This window comes from Stegodyphus dumicola, chromosome 7, assembly GCF_044657685.1.
Source record: "Stegodyphus dumicola isolate Sdum_Otavi_A_Nest chromosome 7, ASM4465768v1".
Lineage (NCBI taxonomy): Eukaryota > Metazoa > Arthropoda > Arachnida > Araneae > Eresidae > Stegodyphus > Stegodyphus dumicola.
In genome coordinates, this window is record NC_140774.1 from 139,494,823 (window position 1) to 139,519,840 (window position 25,018).

Genomic DNA, 25,018 nt, shown 5'->3' on the forward strand with positions numbered 1-25,018 from the left:
AGTAAATGCATTCACGAGAAATCTTTTAATATAAAGTTTGATCGATTTTTCTTCCTCAAAAATTCTCAAAATAACAGATGTCTTTTCGATTCAAATTTAAATTTTATTACTCTTAACTGGAGACTGATCTCATTCTTTGTTTCTAATGCATTTCATTTATGAAATTACATTTATATGAATTTTTTTGAATCTTTTCAAACCTTGTTAGCAAAGAAAGTTACAGAATAAGGTTCCTCTATGCATTATATTTCTTGAATATTTAAAAATATGTAATCCGCTGCATAAGACCTGGATTGTCATAAAAAATATTGGAAGTTTAAGAGCGAACAATGTGAGTAATTTTTTATACTTGCCGAAGTGGGACATATAGCTTTGTGGTATTACTCACATACAGCCTATCAAGGAAAACACCGATTTATTAGCTTTTTTCTGTTTAAAGAAATAATGATATAGGAAAAATTTATATTTTAAAAACTGTAGTATATTGAATTCTTTACACTAATGCATGAGAGATTTCGGTTTAGATTTTATAAGACTGTATTTTCCTCTATATTAATCGCATAAGAACAGGAAATAAATGATTTAGATAACTTTTATTACATCTCAATGCTTAATTGTTAACAATAATGTAGTACTGAATTTTCTTTTGAATCAAAGATCAGCAATGAAATCTTCAATTTTATTTCGGAAAATAAATAAGCGCGATTACTAAAATAGTTCACTTTGAATTAAGTATAATCCTTTATCAGAGTCTCTTGTATCAACAATTATAGAGCATTTCAGATAATATAAAATTATTGAAGCAACAAAAAAGCAAACTGTAAGCAATATTCTGATGCAGCTTTGTAACTTAAAATTAAAAAAAAAAACATTAATAACTAGAATTTACCTTATATTGATTCTTCTTTTAATTGTATAACATATCTGTAAGGCTTTGGCCTACAAAGAACATATTTTATCCTGTTTTAGTCTCATGAGTTGTGACATTAGACCTGACGTATTGCTTATAATAATAACTAATATAAATAAACTTCGCTTATTGCTAATATCGCTTATTGCATGCTTGTTAGGCCAGGCTTAGACTTATCCCTAAATAAATATGAAAATTCCTCTGTGACACCGATTATTTATTTCTTGTCTTCTTCCGCAAGATGTTCCAGCTTAATGTTTAGCGTCGACTTAGACGCTGTATTTATTTCATCCATTGTTAACGGCAGCGTGCTTTCTTTAAAATTAATTTGTGATTTACTTCTTTGCAAGACATCCGACCACAAAATAACATACACAACAGGAAAAAAATTGCAAATTTACAATTTTTGGTTTTTCTTGGTTTCTTGAAAATGACGCTTAGAAAAAAAAAATAATTAGGATGCTAAAATAAATTCTAAGAGTCTATAACTGAATGTGAAGCCAGTGTAGATTGTCGGCTGGTAACTTATTGTAAAAAAAATTCTTGTTAGGGCTTATCTCATTTGCCTGACCAAACTTCATGGTGGGAAGGAGAATTTCATTGTGGGAAGGAGAGAAGATTGTATTATACGGGTGACAGTACGTACGACTTTCACAAACTCCCTCCCGTTTTGAAAGAAAATCCCTGGGGAACGGATCCGGCGGTCTTTTAGCCTTCTTAACAACTATACCGATCAGGGCGACATCTTGACCTTTTACAATATTAATCGATGAGTTTTGAAATATTGTAAAGAACATTGTGCTTCAGAACTGTCCTTTGGTCTCTAACCAATATAACAAAGATTTTTCATATTTCTAACCAGGCATGTTTCTTTTGCAATAGAAAATTTTCACTTCTATGAATAATTCTACCTTCGTAATAAAACGCATTCATTTAAAAGGCATGATTCTAAGTTAAGCATTAAGTACATTAAAGCAAGTCTTGAGCTTTAAGAAAAAGACAACGCCAATGCTCAGGTTTTGAGAAGCTCAGCATGTGCCAAGAGGTAAAATCGAAGAACATATATGTTATGCTAACTTGCATGGCCAACCAGCGGACCGAACGGTGAAGTCGCTGAACACTGATAGTGTGGATCGAGGGTTAAATCCCGCGAACGGGCTGGTTGCATGGGTGTTTTCATGATTTTCCTCATGTGTAACATCTGTACAAGTTAGAAATGTCCTCCACGAAGGCATTCTTTCCCTTAGGCAGATAGTCCTCGAGGCTTTGCAGTAATCTCATAAATTAAGCTAAACTAAACTAACTTGAAGAAATACTCATGGATACTGGTAATTTCGACATGGGTTCGATCCTGGTAAACGGGGTGGCTTCATGGGGGTTTGATTCGTAACCATGGAAACAACAACTGCCGGAGAAAGCTTACTTGAACTATAGTCTCAAATGAAGTGGAGAAAATAAATGCTATTCGGTGATGACTACGCTAGTTATGAACGCAGCAGCGGGAGATGGTAACAGCGAAGATCTTGAAGTGCTTTACCAGGCTATAGTTAATTTTTCTATATTTTTTATTTCCTTTTTTTAATTTGCTGATTACATTGCAGTATATCTTCGATTTATTAACTTATTATAAATTTTGAGTTAATAAATGCCAAATTTACATAATTGATGGTGCATATTTATTTATAGATGTTGTTATAAGTCATTAATGGAATTACAAGTGCGTATTTCAACATATCAAATTATAAATATTTGTTAATATAGCATGAAACAGGATAATTTCAGGAATATATATTATTAACGGCCTTTGACACTAACCAGCAGTTCATGAAAATACATTTGTCATTTAAATGTAATGCATATTCATTTAACAAAGCATGTAGAATAGGTGGAATGTATTTGAATTATACATAGCCGGTGTATGAAAGTTGTGTAGTGATATCTGAAAAGCAGTTAACTGTAGCAGCAGGAGCTTTATTGATTCTGGCATTAAATAAGCTTTAGTTATCAGCTCATGTTATTAAAACTACGTTAGGCCTACGAACTGGTGAAATAACCCACTAACGTTGCCACACTAGTTCATTGGCCTCAACTTAGTTGCAAAGTATTACTAACACATGTGTAAGAGGGATAAATTCTGAAGTTATTTAGTTATGAGTGTTTGTCACCAATGTGAAATCAAAATATTGATGGGACTGTGACGTTTTCACCTTTGTATATGATTCAAAATGTAACTATTTCTTGCAAAGGTTGGAGCTGTTTAATATCAGTTTTATTAAATCACGAATAGCTGTATTTTTTTAATTGAGAAAGGCTATTATTTTGTTAATGAATTGCATTTCGACGCTCATTTACTACCCTTGAATTTTTCTGAAACACGGCTAATAGCAAAACCCCCATATGTAAAAAACGAATTTTTCGGTCCCGTTTAGTTTCCTATATCCTTAATATTATTTTATAGTCTTACAGCAAATCTCCAAGAGTAAGTAAATCAAGTATAACGAACTGTATGGATATCTTCTATTGAAACATTTTTGTAATTTTCATATTTTTTTTTCTGAATTTCTGCAAGTTTTAACGAAGAAGTATTAACCATTAAAATCATTCACGGTTAGGATGTTGGGATTCACATTTGATATACATTTCTCATCCCACAAGTCAAGGAAGTCAAGTCATTCCGTGAAGGAAAACGCCTTTATACTACTTTTCTTTTATTTACACCTCACTTTTCTCTGCATTTTAAAAAAGGTTATGCGAGGCAGATATGGTTATACAAGACAGAAATCAAAAAGCATATCTTAGGACACCATATGTTGTACATGACCATCAAAACAAAAAACATGAATGGGTTTGCTGAATCCATTCAAATTCTTTTTTGAGCTATCAGACAAAATACTATTCAAGGCTAATGCTTTGTTGGAAATTTTGAGAATTTCGTTGCTCAAGTAAGAAGGAAGTAGAGAATTGTGTGCTTGCGGATTTTCAATTGATTCTTTTTTTCGGGAATGAAAAAATTTTGATTCTCATAGGTTTGTTTTGTTTCAGTGAAACTATACATATCTTGAGGAAAATGATAGTGTTGTTCTCTATGGAGTTTTGGATAAGACCCGTAGGTAATGAAATTATCTTTCCTTTTTATACTCTCATAAAGAGCTAAATTCTCACATATTGTTTGACCAACTTCTCTACATTCTGTTTCTGCGTCAAAAATTCAACCGCAAGGCTAACTAATAAACTTAAAGTTTCTGGACTGAAGAGAAGGCGAATATTATTCGAAAAATGCAAAATGTACGCAGGCAAATCGGTATCTGCCAGAAATACAATTTATCAAAATCTACAGTTAGTGCTGTATGGAAAACTCAAAACTGTAAAATTTTTGCTCGCAGAAAAAACTTGAATAGGATAAGGAAGCTGAGGAAAGTGGAGCTTAGAAGAAACTGAAGAAGCGTTTTAGAAATGCTTCGCCATTCAAAGAATTCTTAATATGACGTTGCACAAATGCTTTATATAAACACAAATGAATTTTCCAGACACTTTGAAAAAAACTGAAAAGAAATTTAGCTTATTATTTAATTTTTATTAATAATTTAATAACTTCGCGTGAAAATAATTGCAGAAACTTGACAATATATTTCTAAAATTAGATTTATTATTAACTTATTTTGGTACATGAGGCGATGTTGATCAGGATTTTTTCTTTATTTATCATTCAGTTTTTTATCCGAGATTTTGTTAAATAATTCATTCCTCTTATCGGATCGGATAGAGAGAATCAAAAGTCAAGTCCTTTGAGGTTCGTATAGCGGAGTTCGACTGTACTATTATTATACCTTATGGAAATAAAATGACTTAATGAGATAAGTATTAAAACTTATCTCATGCAAATCACTTTATTAAATCATTTTACAAGAGTATCCGATTTATCTATTCAAACTTTTATGGTAAAAGCCTTATAATTCCCAAATTATATTTCTTCATTTAATGCAAATTATTTCAACTACAGATCTGGGAAACCTTTCGATTTCTATTCAAGATTCAGTGTTATTTAGTTTCATCATTTGTTTAGGAATAATAAGAGAAAAGTAACAAGTTACACTTTAAATAAGATAGGTTGTCCAAATGACGATAATAGTTTAACAAACTTACAACTGTTTGTGTCATCCAAGTCGAATGATTCAGCATTGCAGCTGATTACATCAGCAAATATAAATTCCGCTTACCAAATGGTTATCAAATCCAGAAAAAAATTTTTGCAACATTTTCTAGAAATATCCTGGGTTAAACCAGTTTAAAAGACTTGAAAAAGCGCAATGTTTTACTGGCAGATACAAAATTTCGCCCTTAGAGCTACGTTGTTTTTACCAATTAGTAGAAGGACTAGAAGTTTATATCCCATCGCGAGCAATAATATTCCTATTCTGAGATCACTCAAGTGACAGACTGAAGATTAGTCACTAATACAGGGTAATAGGAATATCGCAGCTAACAAGAGTAGGGGGAACTCTTCATTTCTGACCTAATATTACGCACGTAGACAAATACAAGAGTAAACTATGTTGAAAATGCGAACCTAAAGCTGATTGAACTACTAAAATTAAATGTTTTTTTCAAGATTTCTATATTTAACGATACAGATGTTTTAATGCATAGATTCGGAAGAAATATCCATGCGAAACATATAATAAATACAAGCGTACATTACAAGCCATAACTTCAAATTATTTTAATTTTTAATATTTATGTTCTGTATGAAGAATCTATCAAAGAAAATAAACATAAATACTTTTAATTAGATTAATTATAACACTAATTTTTAAGAAGGGAATAAGGTTTATAAAATAGAAGTAAAGTCAAATTTCTCATTAGTGCTACTATTAAATCAAAAAGCGAATACTAAACTTTTATGCTGTAATTATTGCATTGCAGTTTAAATAATGTATATATTACCATCATCTGCATTCAGCAGACATAATTACTTAGTATATTATTAAGGCACAAAATTTGTTATATAACTGTATACTGTAAATGTTCTTTTATATAATTGCTTAGTACACTATTAAAACATAAAATTTCCTTTATATAACTGCAGAGATTTTTATCTTTTCTTTCCTAGGATTTGAATTTGAATAGTTCCAAATTTCACGGTAAGTAAAATTTACTTGTTTATTATAATCTCTGTTTCTCTCAGTATGTGAAAATATAAGCGACTTCTCTAACGAATCATCCTATCTCTTAATTTGCGTAATTTTATAGGAAAAAAAAAGAAAAGTTAAAAAATATTTCCCCCAAAGTTATGACAAGAATTAAACGATTGCTGTTATAAAAAGCTCGTTTTTAAGTTCTATAATAAATAAAAATCTTTGAAGAATTTTTTTGCCCTTCTTCAGAATGCATAAAAAGTATTAACTTTGAGCAAAGAGGAAGGAAAAAATCTGCATAATTTACTTCCATGTGAAATTGACCAATTTTTTGAAGTTTAATGAAACTAGGAGTACCACAGAAAGAATTAATTAAATGTACTTAATGATTTATTCAGTTGAAAAAATACCTAGCAATGTGTTCACTTAAATGATTAATAAAAAGGAATGTTTTCAATAAGTTCTTATGCTTGCCATTTCAAATGCTTATGAAGGCAAAGAAGGTTTTTTGAATTAAAGGGTGTAACTCGTTTTTTTTGTTTTTTTTTAGTTTTGTTTCACACATGTTTAAAAAAAAGTGAAAGAAATATACTCCTTTCCCTACACCTTTTTTCTCTTAAATGGAAATACTAGTAATTAAATTTGACACTTCAGATATAAATAAAGATTAGAATAATATTTCTTTCTATGTATTTTACATTTATGCTCTTAAACAGTTTACACATTGTTAATGAGAAATTTATTTCTGTGCACACTGCGTTAAACTACTTTTTTAATAAATTTAAAAGAATATAAATTTATAAATATAACACAAAGTAATGCAAAAATAAAGAATCCAAAATCCTTTGTAAAAGTAATAATGGGTAGGTCATTTAATAAGTTATCAATCATTATTTTAAAGAAAGGAGCATTAGTTTGTAGAATAAATATACAGTAATAATTACAAAGACTGATTCTTTAATAGAATAGCTACTTTTAACACTCCTTATTTTATTCTTTAGATCAGTTGTCTCAAAGTGTAGGCCCGCTGGCCGCATGTGCCTCCCGAACCAATTTTATGCAGCCCAGAAATACATTTCAGTTATACATATGTTGCAAATACGGTGTTACGAAGATTTCAAGATTTTAGTTATTTGATGTCCAAATTTCTGTTATTATCATTAAAACTAAAAACGAACCTGAATATCGCACTCAAAAATCTATAGAAAGAGGTAATTATTTTATAATGTGATATAACTCTTACTGAAAGATTTGGTGATACAAATTAAATTAACATTTATACGTATTTGTAAAAAAAAAAAAAAAAAAAAAAAAAAAAAACCTTACAATCATGGATTTTACGCCCTAAGCATAATCACATTCTTTGGTAATACATTTCTATGTGAACAGTATTTTTTCACGCTGAAGTGCTGACACAGTATACTAATAATTAAAAACGCCTTGAAATCCCTACGGAATATTAAGTGAAGTGGTGCAAATTAACAGCCTTGTCGGTTCATATTGTGTACTTAAATTTGATGGGTATTAAGTTCATTCCTTCCGTTGGACAACTTAGCCCTCAATATATATTCGTCATTTTTCAAGTGCGATGAGGACAACCATTATCGCGATTAGGCGGAATTTGTTATGGACTGCACCCTTAAAGGACTTGATATAAGAAAGAAGAATTTCATCTCTGTATATTTTAACATTCATAGTTACACTGGTAAAAAAGTATAGGTCACAGCAACCACTCAAATTATTGCCCGCCTGTATTTTGGTTTCATCATCTTTTAAACGATTCCTTTCACAAATGTTTTCAGACTTATTGCATTTGCTTTGTTTCCTGCAGATTGTAACGTATCTGGAATTACTCTGCCTCCCCCCCAAAAGAGCTTTATCAGTTAGAGCAGTGATTCTCAACCCGTGGTATGCGTACGACTAGTGGCAAGCAAGAGAAAAGTAGGTGGGGCGCAAAGACACAAAGTATTTTTAACTATTAAATTCAAAAATCTCATGAAGAAAAAGAACAACTGATAGAAATTTCCTGTGATCGAACTATAACTGAAGATTTCAGTAATAACATATTTGTTAACTTTTGGCTGAACCGAAAAAAAGAATTTAAAAGCATTTCAAATAACGCTATTAAATAAATTTTAATTGCCTTTTTGCACAACCTATTTGTTTGAACAAGAATTTTTTCCTTGTTATGTTTAAAAATTAACGCAGAAAAATATTATAAGTGGATCTTAATTTACGGTTAAAGCTAAGTGAAATAAGACCAGACATAAAGAAATCAATCTCTCTTAAACAGACCCACATTTCATTCTAAATTTTAGAAATAAAGTATTATAACTTGAATTTTGATGATCAAAACAATAACTAATCTATAATCTAATATTTTTATGCGTGCATATTTCATACAAATAACCAATAGGTTATGCAAATGGCAAAATATATTTTTTTAAAATATTTCTATTGAGAAATTAAAAAATAATCATTGTTAAATGTAGTGGTAGGACTAAAGATTTTCAATTTTTGTTTAGATGGTATGCGTTAGTCAAAAGGTTGAGAACCGCTGATTTAGAGCACTCTGCTTCACTCCCTAATACTCCAACCAAGATTTCTATACCACTGCAACTGGGCGCATATCACAGCCCGACTAGTTGGATACAAATAATGGCTTTATTTGCATTGTTTGCATACAGCCCTCCTTTATGCAATCTGTCACTTAGGATGTATCTAGATATTCGGGTTCTTGTAGTTGAAATGAACTCCTTTGCATTCTGGGCTGAAGTCAACTGTATTTTGTTAACAATCGTTGTAAAAAACCGCCTGAAAACCGAAAAAGAATGGGTTGTAGCACTTTTTGGATCTCCAACTGGTTCTGTACATCATCACCAGTGCCAACATACATCACCCCCATTTTCCGATTCTTTACATGATTTTTTGGACACTTCAAAGTCTTTACAGATGTTTCTGTAAAGACTTTGAAGTCTGTCCAGTTTCCATTTCCCCAGTCTCTTGCTATTTCTCACAATCCATCAAATGTCTTCTCAGCTACATGTTCAACCTCCTACATGCGAATTTTTGAAATTTTATCCAGCTACTCCTTATTATTCGCTGAAATTAGAATTCGAATAACCATCTTTTTACTTTTTCATACACCATCTGAAATTGAGGGAGCAAAGATTTATAATTTCTTTGTAACGCACGTGAATCCCATTGATTTAACTGTATGTCGACTTTCAGCTGTCAATCAATTACCATTTCATTAGACGTCACTTTATGGAACTAACATAAAGGGCTTTTTTATAATTGTTTTTTAAATTTTTCTAGCTAATGTGTTATAAAGTTTGACTTGCTTTGGGAACATAAACTAGTATCGAACTCCTAACAGAAGTTAAGCGAATTATCGCTATTCCCAGACAAAACTAGAGTCTTAAAAAGGTTTTAAAACAAATGTTTTTATTAAAATAGAAATAGAATAGAATTGCAAGATTCGGGCTTATAAATCAGCCAACCATTTGTGGTGATGTAACTTAAAGTAACATTAAGTTCGAATTTGAAATTAAGCTAGTAGTCAAAGACTACAGAATTCAGTATATCGCGAAGTTGACTCACAAATCTGATCGGCACGAGTATTAAAATGTCAGCGCTATAATGCGAAGTCGAAGAATAGAATCTTAACTGAGGCAACAAAAACCTAGTAATGTAGTATCGAGGGGCAGAAAAGTGCTCTATCTTAGAATTTAACAAACTCAAATACTGACAATTAATTTGCGCTGTGTTAGGTAAACAGAAGTGAAAATTGATAATAAAGATCTAAATCATAAGTAACTGATTAATTTAAATAAAAAAATTTGCAATGCATGCTGCGTCATCAGATCATAAAAAAATTTCAGGATTAAAATTTTGTACTGTTTAACATTCTTCAGTTATCATCTTAGACAGATAATCCATCTGTGCTTGACCTGATTAACCTAACGTAACCATTCATTCAATTAACATATCAACATATTTAAAAATAAATATTGAATAAAATAATATAAAAGTATCATAAAGTAATAGGAACACTAAAAGGTTTAAAAAAATTGTAAATTGAACTCAATACCTGCCAAAGCCCCAAAGTCGTTTATTTGTATTTTTTATTAAACATTCATTTATAATATAGCAGATGCATTATTGGGAATTGCAATATATAAAAAACGTAGTCCAAATAAGCATTTAAACACAACTTCAATCTTTTAGAACAACTACTTTTATTTATTTTTAACAATAACAACAGTAAAGAAAAAACTGGGTAACTATGGTAACACTTTGCGACTGCGCAGATAGATTCGCAGACGATTCTCGCAGATGATGTACTAGCGTTGCAGAACAAATACAAAAACTTTAAACAGCAAATACATATCTGTTGTTATAATGTAATTATTAGTTTAATTAATAATACTAGGGGATTAAATCTTAAACATGCCCACTTGTATGCTTAACTGTAATAATTAATGCAATTAATTAGAAATTATGCTAACAGCCTTTCAAAACTAAATACATATGTTAGTTAAAAATACAGCTGAGAAAGGTTTTAGCTCTTACTCTATTATAATTATTTTTTTAAAAAACATTCTAGGAATATTGAACTACAAGCCTCCTCCTCCAAATGAGGAACATGTTGATCCTATAGAAACATCTGGGCAATTCGAAGGCGATATCTTACTTACTCCTTTTCAGGTGAGTTATAAAATTAACAGTGATACTTGAGAAAATTTTATCTATTTTTATGATAATAAATTTGGCATTTGTCGTATTGTGAAATATACTGATTAAAGGAATTTTCATGACAAGATTTTTCAAATACAGGATTCCCCGTAAATTTGGACACTTTCGAAATAGCATACAAAATCAACCTGTTAGCCTATCAGAACGCACTTAGAGCGTTCTTAAATAGGTACAGTTTGGCGAAAAGAAAAATGTCTGTCATGAGCTCTAAATCGCACCTGAACTTTTAAAAGATTTGAATTTGCAATTTTTCTCGGTATTACGATGCATGATTTTTTTCATTGAAAATGGGAAGTAAAATATATGATCTTATATTCACTAGTATGTCCCTCTACTCAAAACATTTCTGCTTCTGTGATGATAATTTATGTGCATACTGTACTCTCATACACTGTTTTGCAGACTTTTATGACTTTTTAAAGTACACACAAATTTATAAAATAACTTCCCCACAAAATATTTTCTTTAGATTTTAATAGATCATAGAGTATTCTAAAGACTGCTTACATTTCTAAATGTATTTCTGAGTAGGTCATCAAAACTGCCTCCTTTATTCCTCAGTATTTCAGAGTTTAATCACAATAAGCATGGGAAGACTAACATTCAAAAGCAAGTTTCTAGCTCAGTGGTGAGAAATTTTAAACAAGTGAAAATGCAAGTTTGTCTCGCCAATTTGTGCAGTGCAAGTTTGTGCAATATAAATTTGTCTCGCCAAGTTTGTGCAATGCAAGTTTGTCTCGCCTTAAATTAGCAAGATAAAAAGGAAAGACGCGACAGATGAGTCAAGCATTTAGTACTCTGAGTCGTCACATGGGAAATCCTCGAAATTTTTTGAATTGTTTCGGTCTTCAGGAGTCTTCAGGAGAGCGTGATCGAAAAGATGCTCGGTAAGCGACACCGAAGCCAGTTTTGGTAATTCGACATGTTCACAAGAGGTTTCGTTTTAGGCCTATGAATTGTTAGCTGGTCCTTCCATCACATGGTAGCTGAAACACACTTACAGGCGTCCACTCTACAAAAAAATTGAGAAGAAGGATTGAAGGAAAGAATACGACTTGCTATGTGCACTAAGGTATCTAAACGGACATCAGTAAGCTTGGATCGATTCAACCAAAGCCATGTGGTAGCAGCTCTACAAAGAACGGCTGCCGACATTATGCAGAATGTAGCCAAAACTACCCAATGTTGGGAAACATTGGATTCCAACAAATGTTCAACAAATGTTCAACAACTTCCCAACAAAATGTTGCGAAGCATTGGATGGCCCAATATCAGTGTGAATAATTTGCTGGTGTTTCGTCGAAAACGACATGCTATGCAGTAATTAAATTACATCACGCAATGCAATTGATTCAATGTTTATTATTATTAAAATAGGTACTGTGAGTTACATTATAATATCATAATATAATAATAAAAACTCATTTTACAATTTTATATTTACTGAAGAACGAAACCTTTTTGATTATTTTCTAAAGCAGGGTTCGACACTTGTTTTATTAAGAAGGCATATTTCAGAAATGCGGAAGTTCAATGGCCAATTTGCAGCGTCTATAATAATAATAAAAATATATATTAAATAGAAATATATACATAAACATAGTAAAAATATGTATTTAATTATATCAAAATAAATGCACGTGGATTGCAAGAGTAATAATGTTTTAGCAATTTGTATTCTTATTCCGAAAATGGTTATGAAAAAAATGTTGCTATAGCACGCTGTTTATAAATGCCGTTAGGCAAGCAAGAAAGCTACTAATTGCTGTTGTTGTGCAACTGAAATAAGTTGTTGACATACAATAATCAGCTAAAATGCAGTTAATTTCTTAGTGACGTTCGTTGCAAAAGCCAACGTTACCTGCATATTTTCGTTATATTTTTAATTTGAAGAGAAGAATACCTTCTCTGTTTGCAACTGAAAATACAAGTTCATTAAATGAGAAGTTTATGTATGAACTGGGCATAATATACGAGGATAATGGAGACAGAATACAAATCATTGTATGCAAAATTAAATTTTTCTAGGAGCTGAAAAATGGTATTTATAATCAGTTTTTTTTATCAAGGTGAGGATAAGATTCAGTTTCTGCCAAAAATTTACGTGTTTGATTTGTTAAAGTGTTCAAATGGGGAAGATAAAATACAAATTTGCACTACAAATTATTCATTACAGTTACGAGTTCTTATTATCAAAATGTCTGAAATTTAGAATTTAGAAATTTGAGGGGTGGGCATTTTAAAATTGCTTCGCGATCACTGCTCAGCCTACTCCTGCTTAAAGCAGGAGATAAGAAAATATTGCTTGTGTGAAGAAAATGAGAAATATTCCTTTAAACGCAATATTCTCCTTTTTTTTTAACCTTGACACTCGCAAGCATCTAAAAATGAGCTATCGTGACATGCATCAGTATAGAAACTGCAAAAAAAAATGAAGTAATTTTAATTGCAGGATAAAGAAATTACAATTTGTTCAGTGTTTCAATGTTTTGTTCTAGCATGTCGGAAATTTTCTTTTTCTTTATCGCGTGCTTTCGTGGTGTAACTGGACGTACGTTCTACTTAGCTCGGGAAGTCCGAAGTTCAAACCACCGAGGAAATCGCTGATTTCTTATGTTTCCCGGCTCTAAAAAATCAAAATCGCTACAAATGGCGCCTGAATTAAAATGAGGTAGATGATAGTCCATATCCACCTGGATTTAACGACTGGGTCCCCTACTCCCTAGCTGCCCTTTAAGTGGGAAAAATGTAAGGAATTTTCTGCTATAACAGCGTGCCTTCGAAGTGTAATTGAAAGTAAAAACTCAAAAGCTCCGAGAAGAGCTCGCTGATTTTTCGTATTCCCCTATTCCTATTCCGATAAATTACTTAATCTCTCTGCAAACAGATTATTGATAAATGAAGTTCTTATCATTGAAATTGTATTTGCTTAATAATACTTATGTAACATATTTAGGGGTTGAATGCTATTCGGAATGAGAACCTTAAATGGCCAGAAGGAAGAGTACCGTATTCTATTCCGTTTTTTTATGGTAAGTTCATCTTTTTTCATCAGATTGAAGTTTGCTATAATTATGAAATGATTAGCCAGTTCTGTGCTTTTTGATATACAGTTATACAGTGGCATAGAATTGTAATAATATTGAAGTTTTCTATTTGATGTAAGAAATAAGACTTTTTAAGAGTATGCTACAAAAAGAACATAAAATATTCTCTTTATTGAAAATTATAGTATACACATACACACATAAATATACATGCTTTTTTCAAAAAAAAAAGGGGGGGAAGGAAGAACAAGGATCATGAAAAAGTGACTATTTTTTTTTAAATTAAATATGCGCAAAGCGGATATACAGGTAATGAAATGATTAAAAATTCAAGTTCATAGGATTAATCAGTGGCTAATAGTTGCACAATGAATGTTCAAATCAGTAACTGCTCAATCCCCCTCGACGACGATGCATGTTTGTAAACGTTCAGGTAAGGAATGATAAAAATTCTTAATCTCATCCAGCGATATATTCTGCTAGACAATCCTCACCTGTTGCTACAGATTTGCGGCATTTTGGGGGTACCTGAATCTGGTGGCCTACCATTTCCCATACATGCTTGATTGGTGAAAGGTGTGGTGACCTTGCTGGCCATCAATAGTTGGGAGATATGCGAACTGTATGAGTCTAGCACTATGAATGAACTGTATGAGCCAATATCTTATTTGTTTCACAGTCATCCTATCTTGGCTCGAATTTGTTCACTTTCGCCTTCCAAAGCCTTGATTTCACCTTCCAGAGCCTTGCAGAAACCACTGTTGATAGAACCTTTGCCCAGTCGTGTCACTACTGTACACGTGGCGACTTATTGCTCGATATGAACAGCCTGCTTGCTTCCATACTGTGCGACAGGTTATATACATATATACATGCAGGTTTCACTTTCGAAGTCGTCCAGTTGTCTATAAAGTCTTCAACAACGTCGTAACTGCATTATTGTTTGTGTCTTCCGAGAACTGCAGCCCGAAAAACAACGGGGAAAAATTAACTGTCCGCTACTATCCCCTGTTTTAAAGGATACTAGTTTCACATTAGAAACGCGGGCTATGACCGAAATTAGCACTCAATGGCTTTAAAAGTTGAATCATTTGCATAGTTGGTATGAAAGAGTTTGCATATGAAATGTCGAGATGACCGCATTATTTTTTAGAACACTTTTTTTTTTCTTTTTCTTTCTTTCTTTTTTTTTCCTTTTTTTCGAAAAAGTGTATATATGTAAGCAGCGTGAAATTTCGCTTCGGTTTTCTATTTTGCAAACATGTCAAATCGTTTCGTTACTTAAATTTCAGTTCATAAACATCATTAATATAGTTTAATAATAATAAAATATACATTAAAAAATAACACTCCCCCCCCCCAAAATCCATGCATTTGGCATGTATTCTGATTATTTAGGAATATATGATGCAGAATATTTCGATAGGAGCCAAGTTAAATTTCTAATAATGTTTACACATTGTTAATCCATGCATGCTATTCATCAGAGAAAATAATGTTCTTACTACTAGATAGGGATTAAGAGATCAAAATGCACAGCGTCGTTTTCTTAGAGATGAAATAAGGAAATGCTATTTTTCTGAAATTTCTTTAGAAAAAATTGCATTTTTCGCTTCATTAAGGAAATGAAGTCCATAGGAAATAAAGAGTTACACAAAATGTAAGTTGAATGAGAACAAAAGGATTAAGGTTTTTAAATTTAAATAAATGATATGTTTATTTACTAATACTTAATTATGTTTTTCTTGCATGTACTTCTCCTAAAAAGGAATATATAAAATGTAGAATTTTTTAAATTTGTATTACTATATTATAAATATTAACAATATTTATCAACAGAATTGATGATGCACAGTTTTGTTATTATTACTACAAGAATGATAAAACTTTTGTTGAAAATAATGTATTAAACGTTATAACCTTTCTCTGTTTCTAAACGGGAGGAATGTTTTATAAACGATAAAATAATATTTGCTCAGGTTTTATTTCGGAGTAAAGTAAATGATATTTTAAATAGTGCTTGAGGTCTCGATATTTATTAAATGAAATAGAACTTAAAAAATTTCTTAACAGAACCTTAAATTTACAAGTTGTTTTAAGTTCAAATGTATTAGGTTATCCAGCTACGCACATTTAATTTTGCAAATTATTGCGTACAATTAATTTTTTTGCTTAGGCATAATTTTTCTAGAAGTAGATTAGTGATCATGCAATTCATCAGTTTAGAACAAAGCGTTTACAGTTTCTACAGGATTTCGTAGGCTATTCTAAATGCTATAGTATATTAGATTAACTGAAAATTGAAAAGCTCACTTGGAATACCTGCTTAAGGAAGTAAATGTGTACGAGTTCCGCCATTAGATCACTTTGGCACATCTTCGTCACTCTTTCTGTATCTGGCGGGAGAAGACTCGCACCTTGAAGCTCATCTGAAAGGGGTCATTTTGTCAAACTTGCCGCATTACCTTGCCCCATCACACCAGGACTTTTTGCATCTGTTAAGCACACCCCGAGGGACGTAGAGAGGAGCTCCCGAATCTGCATAATTATTGGTCATCAAATTTCCGATTGCAATACCGGGTTTTAACACCGACTGCCCTGTAGCCCAACCGTTGAACCGGAAGTAAGCCCAGTAGTTTACCCCTCTCCCAGTGGTTACAGAAACCCCAGGTTCATGTTTTTTAAACATCCACAGCTGAGATTGTTAGACCACCCAGTGGTTGTTTGAAGGTGGGGTAGCATAAAAAACAATCATGCAGCCAATCCGTTTATCCGGAAATTGAATTTCCAGTATTCAAAGATCTTGACTACAGTTTGTCTGTCATAAGAAAAGATCTCGCCAGTTAGTCTGCAGCTGTCTGTTGCCGTAGAAACGAAGCTTGACCCATTTTCCGTAGGGGTGTCTTGAAGACGAATGATAACTCTTTTCCCTTCAGCCAGCAGTCCCCAAAAACAAAATAACAATAAAGCAACCCTTGGTTCGCCCTTATTTGAAATATACTAGCCCTGTTGCTATTGCGATCACCACCAGCTAGACACTGCGGCGGGTGCTGGCCTTCTCGTAGACAGATAGTACTGGACCATTCGTATTGACTGGCTAGTCTGAATGCATTCACATAACTGACAGTAAGGCACTGCACTTTTCATATATTGTGCTGTTTTAAATTATTCAGCAAATGAAAAAGACTTAATACCGCTGCATCGCTTAATGTGACAGTTAATATCATTCGAACTACCGGTCCTGTTCATTTGTGTACGAAAACGTATAAAATACTTCCCTTATTATCATCAACAAATCGATCAATATGATAAAGGAATTTTTCAAACTGAAGTAAGTACCTAAGTGAAAGATAAAATCGCCAAATAAGGCCAATATAAATTAAAATTCAGTTCATTAAACGCTGAATAATCATTTCAATTTTTTTAAGACAAGAATTTTCTTTTTTTAAATTTATGCTAATGTTTGTGCTAATTCATGCTATTTTTTATCTTTTAAAATAAAGATTTAAATTTTTTTTAAAGCCTTTATTTTTAAAATTTCATTAGTATTGGTTGCGTAATTTAACTCATACAAATTTTAAAATGCTTCACAGACATATGAGTGATGCAGTGTCTAGCTGGTGGTGATCGCAATAGCAACAGGGCTAGTATATTTCAAATAAGGGCGAACCAAGGGTTGCTTTATTGTTATTTTGTTTTTGGGGACTGCTGGCTGAAGGGAAAAGAGTTATCATTCGTCTTCAAGACACCCCTACGGAAAATGGGTCAAGCTTCGTTTCTACGGCAACAGACAGCTGCAGACTAACTGGCGAGATCTTTTCTTATATTACTTATGTTGAAAGTGATATGAAAAGAATTTTATGGCATGGTACTTAATAATATTTACCTTGAAAAATTTTTCATAAATGTTGTAATTATTCGCATATTCCTTTCGTTGCGAGGAATTTTCCTCCTTAGTTTTTTTAGTATGTGATTTAGAAAATTCTGATTTATGGTAGCAATGTAAAATGTATGAATAAATAAAAAAACTACTCTGTGTAAGTGAAAAGAGCGTTATTGAAATTTCTAATTTCACTGAAATGCGTAACATGCGTAATATACTATGTCTTTATGTGAGCTTTTTAATGTGCTATGTTTATCATTTAAGCCGTCTGTTTAGAAATAGTGTACATATTATGTTTCTTCCCTGCTGGTTTTCGAGCGGTTAAATTAATATTAAAAGAGCGGAAAATACACGAATGAATACGGTGATAATAAATTTATTTATTTATTACCTAGCATTTCGATTTCGTTCTAGAATTCGTTAATTCATCCTAGAATTAATTAAAAAAAACTTTTGATTATATAACAACATAATTACAATAGTTTCCATTATGATAAAAGACTGGTGGTTACTCTACTTAAACTGCTGTATAATCAACTATAATATTCATTTTGTAAATGATCAATTCTTTTAATCAATAAAATGTTAGAAATATCTTTAGGAAGCCCAGAATTTATCTTATTGCTTTTCTGGCATTTAAAATAAAAAATTATTTATACCAAACATTTCATAAAAATTTTTAATAATATTTACTTCAAATTTCACTTTGCTTGACCAATTAGAAAGCGGGATAGTTTAGCACTGACAACCCTAGTACTATTGTATTAGTCTAACCTTAATTAGATATCCTAAAGAAAATGGGTAATAGGGCCTGCAGCAATAATAGGTAATGGTTCATGCCAAATAATAATTTTGAGACCATTGTGATAAATGACTTTGTTAATGATAATCATTAACAAAGGTACAGAATTTCACCACTGATCTGAAAACTATTGCACTCTAAAATCGCTCATGCATAAAGGTTCTTTGTCTAGGATGAGCGATTTTAGAGTGCAATAGTTTTCAGATCAGTGGTGAAATTCTGTACCTTTGTTAATGATTCCGGTTGCAGCCTCGTAGGTCACTCCAGTGAACAAAGAGATAAAAGTCTTTTAATCAGGTTCATGGACAGTCTGTTATGTATGAGTGAAAGAATCATCCCCCCGGGAGGTCAGTGCAAATAAACACAGGGAGATATATAAGGGGGTTTCCTGAGAAGAGGGAAATTTTCCTGTTTAGAGCCATGGGCATGTTAGCCAGTTAAGAACGATTGTTGCTCTTGTATAATGCATTAGAGCATTTTTCCTGTAACAAAATCCTGAAATTACGGGACTAAATATCCCGCATTGACAAGATATGCAACTATTAAGGTTTTCATCTTATTAAAATTCATGTTATTGTTAAAACTTGAGTTTGAAGTTCATGCCAACCCTGTGTCACAAACCAGGGTTTGCGTAGCGGTTTCGGCCACTACACCACACAGTTATCAAATCAAGAAAAATATTGAATTTTTACGAGCTGATTGTTACTTCCGAAAAATAATTCTATTAGTAAACGCATTTGCAGTTGAAGAGTAGACGAATGAAACCGTTCAATCTAATAATTAGCAGCAATAGGCAAATATTTTCTGCTCACGAGAGTTTCTTGGATATTGAGAGTTGCTTAAGCAGAGTTGCCGTACTACACTGGTGAAATAAATTAAGAGGATTTGCATAATTTATCTAATTGCATGAAAAGAACTGAACTGAAGGAAAAACCACTGCTTCTAGATAAAAATGCAAATCTTGTACGTCAGATACCTGAGCGTACAACGTGAGTGTAGGCGAAGCCACCAGAAAAACAGATTTTATAACCATGTGGAGGGTAACACGAATTGCGTTCGCTAGCACACCTCGGCGAATTTCTCGGTGTTATCTTGCAGCAATCGGTTCAATTCACATCGGAACAGCAAAATTGAGTAACCACCAAAGTTTAGATGATGGAATGAGGTAGCGAATTGTGAGGAGGCTAGAGGTAGGCCAATCGCAAGTCCAGATATGCAGAGAGTTCAGTTTAACGCCCAGCGTCGTGTGTAATCTATGAAAACAGTTCCAGGATACTGGATCCATCGAGAATAAGGCCTGGGCAAGGTCGTCCAAGAGCCACGATGGGCAGATAAAATCGCTATTTGTCCATTTTAGCGAGGCGTAACATAGGAGCTGCAGCTTCTCAACACTTTCGGGACCTGTATGCAGCCACAGAAACCCGTGCAACAAGGGGGCTGTTTCCAAAAGACTGAATGAGAGAGGGTTGTTTGCCGGAAGACTGACTGTTTGCGTCCCGCTCACGTCTTCAGACAGGAGAGTCCGATTAGCATGGTGCAGGCAGCATAGTAATTGGAGCAATGGACGACCGTTCTGTTCACCGCCGAGCCCCGTTTTAGTCTAAACACCGATTCTCGCCGTACTTTCATATGGGGAGAGCCAGGGACCCTCTACCTTTCCACGAAATCTATCCACGAAATCAACAATTATGACGGTGGTGGTGTAATGGTCTGGGCAAGCATCATGCTGGATGACCGCACACCTCTCAACGTCTTTGACAGAGGCTCTGTGACCGGAGTTAGGTATAGGGATTAGGTCTTGGAGCCCTATGTTCGCGTTTTCCAGGGTGCAGTGGGCCCCGAGCTTATCTTACAGAACGATAACGCGAGGCCACATAGAACTCTTCTGGTCGACGAATTTCTCGAGAATGAGGATGTTCGCCAGATGGATTGGCCAGCCAGGTCTCCAGACCTCAACCCTATAGAGCATGTCTGGGAAGCTCTGGGGTTGCAACTCGAAACCCCCTTCCGAGAACCATCCAGGAACTGAAAACAGCGTTGCTGAATGAGTGGGACCAGTTGTCACAGGCACTGATAAACTGCCTTATTTCCAGTATGACATCACACTGCGAGGCCTGTGTGGCTGTAAGAGGGGACTATACCCCCTATTAACCCATTTCTTTTGTGTCTTCTGTAACTACTGTTTCAGACCTTCAGACTCCCATGAGTGTTACACACGAACACGTGTGTCTGTTATAACTGTTGATTGTTTATTTTATTTGTATTATATCAATATATAATCACACCAAATTTTATTAAAATCTGTCCAGTAGTTCTGGAGATCGTAGATCAAATATGAAAATTCTCTTAATTTATTTCACCAGTGTAAAATAGCGCTTTCCAGAAAATCTGAGTTGCTCCCTTGTTAGAAGATGGCGATATTCAGAGTTCCATAATTCATCTCTTTACGAGTGTTACAAATATAACCGCGGTTTCATACATACATACGCCCACTGATACTTTGAAGCATACTTCTAAATATAGCATTTTGTGGGCTGTTTTAGACTGCGAGAAATAACGTCTCAGTGGGCAGATCATTTTAGTCAATTAGCCAAGAGAGTGGCAGCAGAGGATTTGTGCGTTCAAATGAAGGCACAATAATGTAGATTGCAGAATAAATGCCAACTCGGAAAGCAGTTTAACTACAGAGTAAAAATGGAATGTGTAATGAAGAGATATATATATACAATGCAAACAAAGAAAATTAACATAAAATGCAATATTAATGAATAAATGAAACACATACAGCCATTTATAGTGTTATACATGGCGGGGAAAATATGCTATGTGACAAATGTTTGGTTTCAAAGATTGCGAGTAGCATAAGAACGAATTAAAATGTCTTCTATAATTTTGTACGAAATGAACAGTATTACTGGTAAATGCATTTTTGAAGAATTTATTGATTGTTCTCTGAATCCATCTAATGACTGTCTTAATTTAATGGTGTAAAGTCTTACATCTCATCACTGATGTATATCATTTTATTCAAAATAATCTACTACCTAATAAAAAAGTGAGAAATTTAGCATGAAATTAGAACAAATAATCAAAAATTTGGTGCTGAATTTCAGCTCCGCTTGATCTGAGACCAACATCATCAAATCTTTGTAGTTATGATGGTAAACGTGCTAGGACACCAGCGCTTGACGTAGAAATTGTAATCTTTGAACCAAATACGTTTTGGTTACGGACTACATTTGCAAAAAATTACAATAACCTCCACATTATCGAAATAAAAAATGCAATAGATAAGAGACGAAAACATTAGCTAAATGACTAGAGAAACACGTTAAGGTTTACAAGAAAGAATTAGACGAGAGATGTAACTCTTTGTTAGAGGAAGAAAGGTGGCAACAGAACAGATTTTATCATGCTTCCCACAGCAACGGTTCGATTGCTCACCAGGAAAAATGAGATACATTCCGTAGGAGAAGAGGCAGAATGACCTTCTTATTTACATTAGCTGTACATAAGTCACGTGATCTCTGAGGTCATCGGAATGTATCTCATTGGCTATCCTTTAGTATAGCCCATCCAGATTTTTCACCAAAAAATATCGCCAAACATAGCGATAAATAATAGGATGTGGTAACCCATACCATTCAGTAAATGCAATGTAAACAACCGTAAACTTGTGAAACTACGGTAACAACTAACATTTGCAGCTAATAGAGGTCAATTGCATTTATTCAATTTCAAATACAAATTACCGAGATACTCATTTACTCGAAGTTTAAATGCACGTGATCCCGTATCCTTACTCTTGCGACATAGCTTTTTCTTAAAATCTGTCTCGCTCTGCATTGCATGAGGAAATACAATTTTAATTATAATTCTACTAATGTATCTAAATACAAAATTCGTAACACTATTATCGGCGATTATTTAACTCTCAGACATCTTGGTGGATATTGCTTTGGAGATAAGATTTTTGGCTGCTTTGGAGGTGAGATTTTTGAATTTAGCTAACAGTAGGCTTGCTGTAAACCTGCTGTTAGTGATGTCGTAACTAAGCATCAGGAGATCTTAACGAAAAATTTGAGGTGAGAATTTTCAAACAAGCGTTTAAAGTTTGGGAAAGCCGAGTATACCAAAAAGATATTTTATGTATGAATTAACAAGAGAGTATGAACCTTTTAGAGGATTTTTGATGGATTGTGGATTATTGAAGGATAGATTTGTGAAAAATGTTAGATACCATGCGAGTTAGTTAGTCAGAAAAAGTCATCCAATTGTAATATTTGGAGATGCAAAAAGTGTTTAGCTGAGAAACCAATTGCTACAAGTGCTGAGATCTTGGTTCGCCTGTAGTAAGCTTAATTTACAATTAATTAATTCTTAATTACATAATTTTTTGTTAAGGGCGAAATATCTAAAAGTTTTCCGCTATGAGTTTCACCGATAATCATGCATACATAAAATAACTTTTTAATGGTACATCTCTTTCTCTGTTATATATATATATATATATATATACTCATACCAAATTTCATTGAAATATATCTCATATGTTTTCAAAAATTCGCCATAATGTGCAAATTCTCTCAATGTTGCCCACGAGTGTATGCTAGATTCCTTTATACAGTAATGATACGGATGTAAACGCAAATGAGTTGGCAAGGAAAATTAATATTCTTGATGGAATTTTCTTGGAGTCACGTCTCAAAAAACTGTAAAGAATTGTTTTAAGTATTAAGTCTTTTAATAAATGAAGAAATTTAAGAAGGTGAAGAAGGAAAAAGAAATGTATCCAATTTATATGCATTTTAATGAATTTAATGCTTGGATGAATACTGACGATTAAAAAAATTCAAACTGCAGTATTGATGACAAAAGAAGATATCTACTAGTAGCTTTATGAAAAAAAAAAAAAACTAAACTTATCTTGTAATCAGCCTTCTTAAGATGATGATGAACTCAATGAGTTTGCTACAAGTGCTGAGATGAGAGGTGCTATCCTAGTAAGAACACGTACCCATCAAATAATTTGGATAGAACATTCTGAATATGGAAAATTCACGAACGAAATTTTACATTTCAAGCCACTATTAATAAGTTTTCCTAACTAAAATACTATTATTAAAGTAAGTATTTTTATATTTTTAATATATTTATATCAAATTAGGAAAACTTCAATGATATTTTGAATTTTGGCTCATCCTTTAATGCGATTATTCTTTAAAATTATCAAAATATCTGTGAACAAAATGATTACATCAAAAGGGCCACCTGCAGTACCTAATAATGATATTTATTCTCCTCCAATAAGAGTAATGACTTTCAAGATTATATATTGATAGATCTCAAAGTCCGATAATTTATTACAAGAAGAAAGGCCCGATTATTTATCACTTTGACACGACAAGCATATCACCAATCCACGCAAGGGCAAAGGAGACTAATTAAACAGATGCAGATATGCAGAACTTCATGTTCACCGATTTTTGTTACAGACATTCCACGAAGATGAAATAATGCCTCATCTGTAAAAAACCCCGATCTAAAAATGTCGCCGCACAGGAAGGAAATTTTTAGACATTTAAAGGTGCAGCAGACAATATAGCAGTGTTCAAAACATGTTGTCGAATGAAACCTCATCAAATCAATTAGTACAGTTATGTGGTACTTAACGTGATCAGGTTTATTGACGATAACATTAGGCAATGAGAAAAAATTTCGTTAGAAAAGAAAGGGAATTTAATTATTTTAAGATATAAATATGAAGAAACAATATAAATAGGTATTTTCACAGCATTTTAATTAAAAAAATGCAAATGTTTGGGTATGAAATGTTCATAATGTCTTTAATATAAAAGTTTTTTATGAACTGTTCATAACTCTGATCTAATTCTTTGTTTAATCCTTAATAATATTTCTCTAGTTCTTCAGCTAATGCTTGTCTCTTATTTATTGCATTTCTTATTTCAGTTATGTGAAGGTTACTGTAATTTTTTTCAAAGGTAATTCGTAACCAAAATGCCTTGGTCCTTATTCCGAGGGTTACTGTTTTTATGTTAAGAACTAGTCTTCAAGCATATTTACCATCATAACAACAACGCTTTGATGATGTTGGTCTCAGCTCCAGTGGAGCTGCAATGTGAACTTCTGCATTTGTTTGCTAGGAAATAGGCGATTTCGAATAAAATAATGCACATTGAATGTAAAAATGAAATGTAAAAATGTACACCATAAAAAGAAGACAGTCATTGGATGGAGTTAAAGAATAATAGATAAATTCTTCAAAAATGTATTTACCAGTTATACTGCTCAGTTCAGAAATGACCTTCAAAATAACAATGCAGTATAAACTAATTTGATTTAAATGTAACTAGAAATATAAAAATAGGTACTTTCACTGCGTTTTAATAAGAAAATGCTAAAGTTCATTTATGAATGTTTCAAGCAATTATTTGAACTATGTTGCTGTACCTCTAGTTTTAA

General features: G+C 32.8%; 1 protein-coding gene across 1 annotated transcript in view; it reads left to right on the top strand.

Moving 5' to 3' along the window:
• The window catches only part of LOC118187038 (zinc metalloproteinase nas-4-like), a 72,111-nt gene that overhangs the window by 17,414 nt on the left and 29,679 nt on the right, over positions 1 to 25,018 (top strand). Inside the window, exons 2-4 of the mRNA XM_085821436.1 lie at positions 6,021 to 6,051; positions 10,655 to 10,755; positions 13,760 to 13,835. Coding sequence (XP_085677562.1) covers positions 6,021 to 6,051; positions 10,655 to 10,755; positions 13,760 to 13,835 — 208 coding nt within the window. The remainder of the gene's footprint in view (positions 1 to 6,020; positions 6,052 to 10,654; positions 10,756 to 13,759; positions 13,836 to 25,018) is intronic.